The sequence below is a fragment of the Rhagoletis pomonella genome, unplaced genomic scaffold (genome assembly GCF_013731165.1).
Source record: "Rhagoletis pomonella isolate Grant_MI unplaced genomic scaffold, Rhpom_1.0 Rhpom_scaffold_00007, whole genome shotgun sequence".
NCBI classification, from domain to species: Eukaryota; Metazoa; Arthropoda; class Insecta; order Diptera; family Tephritidae; genus Rhagoletis; species Rhagoletis pomonella.
The window spans coordinates 34235880-34246809 of record NW_023458561.1 but is presented as its reverse complement, the minus strand read 5'-3'; the positions used below and the strand labels follow the sequence as shown (position 1 = coordinate 34246809).

The window sequence follows — 10930 nt, the reverse complement described above, 5'->3', positions numbered from 1 at the left end:
AATCGAAGGAAAAACCCAGTCCCCTGGAATTGTTGGAGTATTTAACCGTATATGCGGACCAACGTTGCGGAATATGTGCTAGGCCCATCTAATAAACCAGAAGAACGTATGGATTGTTTTCCTCAAAGATGCCACTACCCACATCAATTAACAATGTGGCCAAGTGCTTCCGCAATATGAAAAAGACAAAATAGGAAAAAAAGTGAATTACATTAACATGTTCAGAAATTGCGTTATTTTTAGAGCCGGCTATGACCGGGCCCGACTAGAGCGTAGGGGGTCGCTGGTGTTTCTCCACGAGCACGGACTTTTCAAAGGGTCCGGATTCGTTCGACAACTAAGTTTCAAGTCCGAGCAAAGGAAACGTATAAATGTCTACGCAAAGCCCACTGTGTGTCCGCTGTTGAGCGCCTGCGCTTTGCCACTGCCTGGGCATTATTACATTATTCTACAAACGACAACATTAGTACTAACTCACAGTATTTAGTAGCTGGACGACAAGTAAAAAGAAAGTACAAAAAAACAAAACAGCAGCACAGTATTTGGTGTATAGTCACGAATTTACAGCAAAACACAGATTTATATAGAACCCAATTACTACGATGGTTGGTTAAAGAATTTTGCGCAAAGCTCATTTAACCAGCTGCTGGTAAGTGTGAATTGACCATATGCAAGATACAAAAAGCAAGAAGCAAACCCTTCACAAATTTTGTCGCATTCAATTCACAGCAACAGGATGAGCAACAACACGGCAACAAATATGGAGAAATTTTGCGGTTTGATTTTCATTTTAGCTGCGGTGGCAATCGATTTGAGTGCGTGCAACCATTTGCCTATGCATCGACTCGACTATCCAGAGGATGCACTGACGCTGAATGAGCATTTCTTCAACGATGTGCGTGCACTGATCAAGCGACGTCTAAAGGAAACTGCAGCGGTGAGTGTTGGAGTGTACTAATTTAGAATTTTGAAAAAAAAAATGTATTTTCGCTTTTCTTTTAATTTTCTCACCACAGCTGCAGGAGTTGCATATGGATAATGAAAATGTAATCGGTATTGGCGGCAGCAGTGGCAGTAACAGCAATGAGTTACCCACGAATTTGGAGCATATCAGCGTTGGAGGTGTAGGCAGCGGCGGTAGTGATGTTGGCATAGATATTATAACGCCACCGCCCACGGTACCCACACCAGTACTGGTAGAGAATTGGCCCACTGAAAGCCACTCCTTTGGTCAGGTCACCGCCGTATCTATAGATCCACATGGTAATCCGGTCATTTTTCATCGCGCCGATAGATATTGGGATGCGAAGTAGGTCAACAGCTGTTACAAATCAGCTGTATGTTAGTGTTTGTGTGTGTGTTGAATTGAAGTAGGCGCAAGGATAGTAGTTCTAACGTTGATATACTTATATATATATTTTTTTTTTGCTTTGTTTTTGTAGCACCTTTAATGACAGCAACATTTTCTATTTGATTGAATATGGACCGATTAAGGAGAAGACTATTTACATTTTAGATCCCAAGACAGGTGCTATTAAGTCTGGTTGGGGTGAAGATATGTTTTACATGCCACATGGCATGACCATTGATGTGCATGGGAATTATTGGATTACGGATGTAGCAATGCACCAGGCATTTAAGGTGAGTGAAAGATAAAATCAAAGTAGAGAAGAAGACGAAAAAGCAAAGAATTTTAAAATTAAATGAAACAATACTAAGCAAAAAAATAAAATAAAACAAAAAAATTAAAGAAAATAAAACAGTCAGAGTAAAACAAAAAACCTAAAAATAAAAAAAAATAAGATAAAATGAAAGGAAAAATTCAATAAAAAGAGCTAAATTTAAAAATCAAAACAAAATAAAATTAAAAAGATTAAAATAAAGGATAATATAAATTTAGTCCGCCTAAAAAAAAAAACAAAAAAAATATAAATTAATAATTAAAAAAAAAAAAAGAAATATAAAATATATTAAATAAAAGGAAAAAAAATCAAATAAAATTATTTTAAATAAAGTAAAAATAAAAATAAATAGATAAAATAGAAAAGAATAAAATATATAAAATCAAATACAATAAAATAAAATAAGGTTACATAAAATAATATAAAACAAAATCCAATAAAATAATTTAAAGTAAAATATGTTAAATTAAAAAAAGTCATAAGAAAATTAAATTAAGCTAACTAAAATTATATTAAAAAAATGTAAATAAAATAAAGTAGATTGAGGAAAAATGCAACAACATTTTAAATAAAAGAAAATATAATAAAATAAAATAAAATAAAACCAAATAAAATAAAAGAAAATAGAATTAAATAAAATTAAATTAAATAAAATAAAATTACATTAAATTCAATTAAATTAAATTAAATTAAATTAAATTAAATTAAATAATAATATAATATAATATAAAATAAAATAAAATAAAATAAAATAAAATAAAATAAAATAAAAATAAAATGAAATAACATACAGCAAACTGAAATAAACCAATTAAGCTAACAAAATTATATTAAAAAGATATAAAATAAAACAGGGTAATATAAAATAAATAAAATAGTAAAGAGAAAATCAAATAAAATAATTTAGCTAAATTTAATTAAATTAAATAATTTTAAATAAAGCGAAATAAAATAAAATATAATTAAACTAACTAAATTATATAAAATATATTAAGTAAAATAAAATAAAATAGACTAAGTAAAAGTAAAATAAAATTGAAAATAAAGGAATATACATACATACAGGGGAAGCAAAAAACAGTATAAAGAGAATGTCAAAAACAGGTAGGGCTATCTAAAAAGCTGTTTTTGGTACTACCACTTTAAAATTTTTATTGAAGGTGTATATTAATAGTTGCGATCCCGTACGAGTCCGGACTTGTCAGAATTAGTCAGATTTTACTCTCTTTTTTACTCTCTATCAGAAGTTACCAGTTTTAGTCCGAAGATTTTTTGCTGGTATATTCTGGTAAATGTGTCAAACGATCAGCTGTAGTGTGTTTGGCAATCAAATTGTAAACAAAAGAAAAGTGCACTCTGCTAATTCATGTTGAAAACTATTTAATTACTTGCTTAAGTAGATTCTAATGAATTTGAAAGTACTTTTGTTGTTTACATGTGTGTTTACATTCAAAATAAGCAAAAATTTACCACCAAAATTTGGAGTTGAGTTAAGGTTATGTATGTAAAACCAAAAGAAGAAAAATAAAATAAAATAAATAAGAATAGAAGAAAAAAAATTATATTGAGTAAAATTAAATACATACATGGAACAAAATAACATAAAATAAGATAAAATTAAACGAGATGAACCCAAATGAAATAAAGCAATTTAAAATAAAATTAAGTAAAAATTTAACAAAATAAATAAATTTAAAAAATAAATAGAACAAATAAAAACAAAATATATAAATATAAATATTTTATGAAACTAAATGAAAATAAGATTAAATTAAATTAAAATAAAATTAAAGTAAAATAAAATAATAAACAAAAAATAAATAAAATCAAAAAAAAGATATAAAAGAAAGTAGAATTTAAAAAACAATTAAAAATTTGGGCGAACCAAATATTTTAAGTAAAAAATCGAAAAATGATACTGAAGATGGCGCAACGCCAAACCGTTTGTCTTCAAATCAATCTTAACAAGGGATTACTAAAATTCGTTCCAAAAAAAATCAAAAAAAGTGTTTTCTTAGAAGTATAAACAAAAGATAGTGAGGCCTAACACAAAATCCATCGTAGTCAGATTTTTCGTGAAATCTACGAAATCACTGAATCCGAATTGCTACGAACGTGTAAATACAAAGCATACGCTACGTTCGTGGCTATTCGGAATCAGTGAAAGCATTGTCGTAGACTTCATGAAAAATTGGACTACGATGGATTCTGTGATTGAGTAAATAAAAACCATTAATTAGAAATTTAATTTGAGTAACTTACTTTGAATATTAAACTGTAAACAACTTTAATTGATCCATTTTCAGTTCAAACCATTTGAAACTCAACCGCTACTTACCGTCGGAAAGCGATTCAAACCTGGCTCAAGCATTAACCATCTCTGCAAGCCCACCTCTATTGCGGTCGCCACTACCGGCGAGGTATTTTAGCTAGTTAATTGATAATAAAAATCGAATCCCTTAAAACAGTGTCGGCCACACAAATGCATACTAAAAAATCTGCATAAGTGTGCCATATCAAGCGTGTGAGGAACGAAAGCATAACATCGTTAACGTTGGTGTGACAACACGTAGCCAAAAGCGCATAATATGCACGTTTTGGCCGGCACTGCTTTAAGAATAAAAACAAACACAAAAATCACTCATACGCCCCCATGAATTTCAGTTCTTCATTGCCGACGGTTACTGCAATAGCCGCATTTTGAAATTCAACGCTGCTGGACGGATTTTGCGCACCATACCTCAGCCACCAGGTATAAAAAGCAAAATCCCAATCATATACATATTTAAAACAAAATAATAGCGATTGAAAAATTATTAAATATCACTATTTTTCAATAAAAATTTTCAGAATTCCTCTCCTTACAAGTGCCACATGGCATCACGCTATTGGAACATTTGGATCTCCTCTGCATTGCTGATCGTGAGAATATGCGTGTCGTTTGCCCAAAGTGCGTTTATTGAAAATTGTTCAGTGATGAGGACGGTGCTTGTAATTTTCATGTATATATGTATGTATTTTTTTCTTTCTTTTTTCTTTCAAATAGAGCCGGACTAAAATCGTCACAGGGCGAGGGCCAACCCGCCGCTACAATACAGGAGCCCGATTTGGGGCGGGTCTTTGACGTGGCCGCTTACGGTAATATTGTTTATGCAGTTAATGGACCTACATCAATGTTGCCCGTACGTGGTTTCACCATTGATCCACGCTCTGAAACTATTATTGGGCATTGGGGTGAATTTAAGAACCCACATTCGATTGCTGTATGCGTAAATGGTTCGGCATTGTATATAACCGAAATTGGTACAAATCATCAGACAAATAAAGTATGGAAATATGTGTTGGTTTAAATGTACTGAAGAAAGTGGATAAAGCCGAAGTGTAATAAAAAATAAACCCAAAGTAAATACCTACCTAAGTGTTTAAAACCCATACAAAGCAACAATAATCCAGTGCACACGACGTTCATTTCCGCAAAAGCCATAAACATATACATATATGTATGAAGTAGGCATTGTTGTAAATAAAACAATACGTATGTATTGAATGTAAGCATTATACTTGTAACTTAAATAACTTATCGAAAATGACACGTACGATTTGCACCTTTAAAACAAAAAGATAATACGAAATTATTAACACAAAATATTCACTAAACGTTTTTACCTCGGAAGCAGCACACCAAGCATTTGTGTGAATTTGATTGCAACAACAAAAACAACTCAAGTCATATCTCGTAATCAAATCACTATAACCAAAAAGGTAAATAATGTGTAATAAAAACTCACTTCGTTGCGTAGAAATTTCACCATGAACTTCCATTATCTATATTTGAAAGCATCTGCAAAAATATACAACCACAACCAAAAAATAGAACCACTATAACTAAAACTATAGTAACAATTTCTTGAATATACATAAGTACATACATATAACATAAAAATAATTTAAACTAACATTTTAAAGAATTATCAAAGTACGAAAATCTATGTACATATACGTAGTATGAAAATAAGTGTGGAATAAATAGAATGGAGCGCGGCAAATTACTGAAAGTAAATATTTGCATATAAATAAATATCAATGCACCACCTAAAAGTAAACGTAGTAATTGATGCAATTCTGTTCAAGACACTATATTATACATAAATATAATTGGCCAGCCCAGTATTACCTGTACTAACCAGAAATCGTATGTGATTTATGCTCCATCGTGGTAACGAAATTTCCCTAATTGTGTACCTCCCGTTTTGTCTTTATATTGCTCTTGACATTTTTTTTTTTTTAACAATCACACAAAACTATGTAGTTATATTTGTTTTTAACTAGAAAACTGTACCTAGAGTAATCATCTTAGCAAGATACATACATACATATATCAAATATAAAAAAGTAAATAAAATTGTCATCTACCCCACTGAATGGAGCTGATTTTTTACTTTTATCTCTACTTGGGGAAAAAAGGTCGACTATTGAAATCTTAGGTTTTGGAGTACACCACAGCACAGAATTTTTTCACTATTTAAAAAATTATACAGTTATTTCAACGCAAAGATTAATGTATCGGCTGACAACGACTTATTTTTATAAGTAAATATTAATTTATTAAAAACATATATCTATCCTAAATGTGTAAGTATCATAAGCACTTAAATATATACATATATATATACCGACCAAATTTGTATAAAACTATGTATTAGTAGGAATTACAAAAAAATGAATGAAAATATAAATGAATGAAAATGAATGATAATGAATGAAAATGAATGAAAATATAAGGCATATGACATTCCATAAGAAAATTTGTGCGAGAGAAGAAAGAATAGTCCCACACTAATATTCTTCATCGCCGCTCTTAGCATGCAACCACTTTTCAATAAATTCTAGCACTGCATTTAGCTGCTTCAACCACACCTCCAGTTCCTCCTGTGTATCTGCTGCAAAAAATACTGCCGCTGTATCCACTTCCTCTCCGCCCTTTTGTAGCGAGCACTGCAAACAAAAAGCGCGTGCACGTGCACACAATTCCCGCGGGGCCATTTGCAGTGGCGTTGACTGCACATTCGAGCGCATATCCAAAGATAGTAGCAATTTTTCATCCATTTGATTTTCATCTGTCCACACGTGTACGAAGATACCATCCAATGTACACCAACGTCGATTCCAATTGTGAAGCGTATGAGGATCTTGCACATTTAGAAAACCGCTATGCGTATGTTTAGGCAGGCGAACTTCCGTGCGGCCACTTATTTGAATTGCAGCACTGAGATTTGTAGATTGTGTACACGGTGTTAGTGGTAATTGACAATTTTTGGCGCTGGCTCGCAAGCAAAGTTTATCTGTGTTCTTGGATTCACATTCTACGTACTCGTACGGCACAAAATTGCGGGCATGAAGTGAAAAGCTGGCATGTAGGCGAAAACGTGAAACGATTTCATCGCCCGAAGATGATGTCGATGAGCCGCCAGGTGTGCGTATAGCAGGTATTTTCTAGAAGAAAGAGATTTTCATTTGTGAAATTATTTGTGACTGAAGTTGAAAACTCACAACTATGGGCCGCTTGGGTTCCAGCGATAGTGTAGATACTTTGCGCAACCGCAACATAAATATTTTACAGCGCACCTCGCTATCCTCCTTCCCCAAACCGCCTACAAATTCAATGCCGCAATCACTAAATATTGCCTGTCCGTTGTGGCACTCCGCCGATTGTGTGGACTTTATTACACCACCACACTCGAAAGTCACTATATAGAAATAGTTGAAGAAGAAATCTTGATTAACATCAACTTTTATGGGCAAACGCATGCTATCCACATAAAAACGATGTGTGTGTTGTCCGGAAGCACGTGCTGAAATCAGCCGACCATGCTGAGGCCACACGTCACCACGTAGGCGCGAAAAAAGCAGTAAACGTTCAGCTTCCACCATTTCAGGTGAAATTTCTACTTCCGGTAGTTGTCGACAAATAGTTACCGCTTGCGCTAATTGCTGCGTTACTGGCGCTTTTTCGTCCAATGCGAACAATGCATCCAAATCGTATGTGGACGTGGCAGCATGCAGGTTTGGGTCGGTTTGATTGTGCGTATTTATGCTCTTCGACAAGCTTATATGTGACGAGGGAAAGCTAAAAGAACTGGATAGACGACGTGTCTCGTTTTTAACGAAGTTCGTGCTGCGCTTAAACGAGTTGCGCAAAACATTTTTTAAACGCTTATAAGAGGGAATGTTTAAATTGCTGGAAGGTGTTTTAATGCAACTGTGGCCGATTGTAGAACGTTGAACTTGACCATTAAAACTGCCGCTAGGTATTGAATGTTGCTCTTGTTGGAATTGGTCTCCAGTGTCGGCTTGGTGTACTTCATTGAGACTGGAGGTGTGTGGTAGTTCTATTGGGTAATCTGATTGAGCTTTTCGTGGTGTAGCAGGGCAACTGGTACTTGGCTGATGGCAAGATGAAGGCGATGAGAAGATATCGGTCGATGGATTGAGATTAGACAATCGTTGTTTGCTTAGGTGTGACTGAAATTCGTAGAACGGAAATGAGAATATTTTTAATGTAAACAGATATTACTGTTCTTTAACCCTTAAGGTCAGGATATGCTGTGTTAACGGTCGTGATAGGCGGAATAAAAAATAAATAATAATTTATTGTTATTTAAAGTAAAAAAAGAAAAATTAAGCAACGTTAAGGGTTATAGAATAGCATAGAAATTGAGAGGGTTACGATTTGAAAAATCTTACTTGCAATGCGCCAAAAACCAAAATAAAAAATACATGAAATATGTTTTTGTGACTCTTTTTTAAATAGTATGATGCGGCAATGATATGATTGTTAACAATATGCGTTTAACGCGAGATGAGTGAGTAAAAAAGCATTAGTAACAAAGAATTCATATTTACATTGATTTGAGAAAAAAACATTTTATGCCTAATGTTTAAGCTTGTCTAAAATTAAGGGCTTGACGCTAATATGAGTCAAAGAAAATTTCTACCTTAGTTACAAATTTGGGTGCATTCTGCTTTTTCGGTGTGTTTGGAGCACCAGATGTCATCGATTCGTTAGCCAAACTTAAGCCTGATTGGCTAATATCTGCCTGAGAAATGTTATCAAAGTCTGCGTCATTTGGCGTATCATAGGATATTGAATCGTTTGGAGTAGGCGTGGATGTAGAGAAGTGCCGATATGTATTTATTTGGCCCATAGAATCGGTACGTAGGGAACCGTAGGATTTGTTTAAATCATTCTAGGGAAAACATTCAAATAAAATAATAAAAAAAAATTAATACATAAGGAAATCAAGAAATTATTTTCTTACTCACATTATTCATTTTCTCAACCCGCTCCAGTTCACCATTTTCCGGTACGAGCTCACTTCGACACAGGTTGTCTAAAAATATCTCACTACGATGCAGCGACAGATCGGATTTATTTAGGTTACGATCTCGCTTTGGCGGAGAATGCTGCTCCTGCATGCGCACATTATTCAGTGAACGGCAATGTGATAGTGTTGTTGAAGTGGCTGTCGCACACACATGCGCTTGCGGAGGCGACATGTATGATGTATCACTGCCAGATTGCTCCTGCAGCGTTGGCAGTTGTACTGTAAACGGGGATATATCTGAATTTTTCAGCGAGTCATGTAATAGCTTTCCTAATGGCATTGGAGTTGTATGCATAGCTTGTGGCTTCAGCTTTTTATTGGCCTTATTGACTTTGGCATACAACACTTCCACATCCGGTCTGCTTGTTACTATTTCCTTAGCGCTTGTTTTATTGTCATAATGTGGCGTGCCCGTGATATGTATGCTGTCTTCTTCAATTTCAGAGTAAATAGGTTCCTGTTGATTGGCGCTCTGTTCACTTCTTTCCACGCCCACACGCATTTGCCGACGTAGAATATGCCCATCGGTGCAATCGAAACCGGCGGCGCGCTGCTCACGGCGTTCAATTTCCTGGTGAATATTTTCTTATAAGTTATACATCGTTGGCTTAGTTCGCAAACGTGCTAAGTCCACTTTTTATGAAAATTGAGATTTTGATGCAGTAAGATAGCATAACTCAAAATACATCATTACCAAAAAAGAAAGTTACCGTAATGTCGTTCTTACTTGTTGTTATGCAATGGTACGCAAATGTGCTAAGTCCGAAAAAATCAAGAAAAAATATAAACACGTCTGTCCGTGTACACGATAACTCGAGATATCTCAACGAAATTTGGTATGTAGGTTGCCCTTTATCCAAGGTAAGTTGGTATTAAAAATGGGAGAATCGGACTGTAACCACGCCCATTTCCGATATAAAGGTATTTTCTAAAGATGCAAAAACTACCGATATTTCAGTAAATATTGGATGCAAATTGTTCAAAATTAGTATGTGAAGTAGAGTAAAAAATATTATTGTGCAATGGGCGTGACCCCGCCCACCTATTATGAAATATATCTCAGTAGCCCATTCACCGATCTCCACCAAACTCGGTACGATCCTTATTTAGGGTCTAACTAAGAAATCTGTTGATAATCTTTAAAATCGGGCAATGACTACGCGTATCTACTAAAGCTAATTCACTTAAAATCGATGATCTCGATAACGACTCAGCAGAAAATTAGATTATGATACATTTTTGGATAATGGGCATGGCGCCGCCCACTTATGACCGCAAAAGTGTAACTCGGTAACCGATTTATAAATTTCTTCCAAACTCGGTGCACTTAGTAAACCTGGTACGGAAAAGCAATTCGTTGAAAATTATTCAAATCGGACCAAAATTACATTCGCTTTCCGTATATCTAACGGTAAATTTCAGAAATGCGAAAACTCTGATATTTTAATAACCGACGACGCCAATTTACTCCAAGTTAATACTTACAACAATCTCTTAACAATAATTAGGACTGCATGACTACAAGGTGTATCTCGGTAGCCAATTTAGCGATTTCTACTAAACGTGGTTCAATTATTTCATTGAGTCTAACTCAGGATATTATGGGAAACGTTTGAAATCGGGGAAAACGCCCCTGCTTACTACAGTATTTGATACCTGCGGCGGGTATATAAAGTTCGGTTTCGCACAAACTTATACCTCTTTACTTACTTTCAATTATTTTCTTTTATAAATGGTACATAAATTTACGACTTAAAATAGTTATTTTTTCTAATAGCAATGAAATAAAACTGTATTAGGTTATAATTTATTTTAAAACAAAAAAATTAAATCTTTTAACAATAAAAAATAATGGAAAAAAGG

At 34.1% G+C, this 10930-nt stretch overlaps 2 protein-coding genes across 2 annotated transcripts in view; one reads left to right on the top strand and one right to left on the bottom strand.

Moving 5' to 3' along the window:
• The first annotated feature begins 453 nt into the window (after positions 1-453).
• On the top strand, positions 454-6104 carry LOC118742666 (peptidyl-alpha-hydroxyglycine alpha-amidating lyase 2-like). Its single transcript, XM_036474910.1, has 8 exons — positions 454-649; positions 730-937; positions 1017-1309; positions 1443-1641; positions 3989-4102; positions 4347-4434; positions 4533-4632; positions 4729-6104. The coding sequence occupies exons 2-8, from the start codon at positions 737-739 to the stop codon at positions 5030-5032; spliced, it is 1299 nt and encodes a 432-aa protein (XP_036330803.1). The 5' UTR covers positions 454-649; positions 730-736; the 3' UTR covers positions 5033-6104.
• A 357-nt stretch (positions 6105-6461) lies between these two features.
• Positions 6462-10930, bottom strand: part of LOC118742661 — a gene marked incomplete at its 5' end in the record, with an annotated part of 60055 nt that continues 55586 nt past the window's right edge. The window contains 4 exon segments of the mRNA XM_036474899.1: positions 6462-7175; positions 7233-8204; positions 8678-8929; positions 9006-9638. Of these exon segments, the coding sequence (XP_036330792.1) occupies positions 6519-7175; positions 7233-8204; positions 8678-8929; positions 9006-9638 (2514 nt within the window).

Coding starts and splice junctions, on each gene's coding strand:
- LOC118742666 (XM_036474910.1), top strand. CDS start 737: ATGAGCAACAACACGGCAACAAATATGGAGAAATTTTGCGGTTTGATT. Junction 1,310..1,442: donor GATAGATATTGGGATGCGAA/GTAGGTCAACAG, acceptor TTGTTTTTGTAG/CACCTTTAATGACAGCAACA. Junction 1,642..3,988: donor CAATGCACCAGGCATTTAAG/GTGAGTGAAAGA, acceptor ATCCATTTTCAG/TTCAAACCATTTGAAACTCA.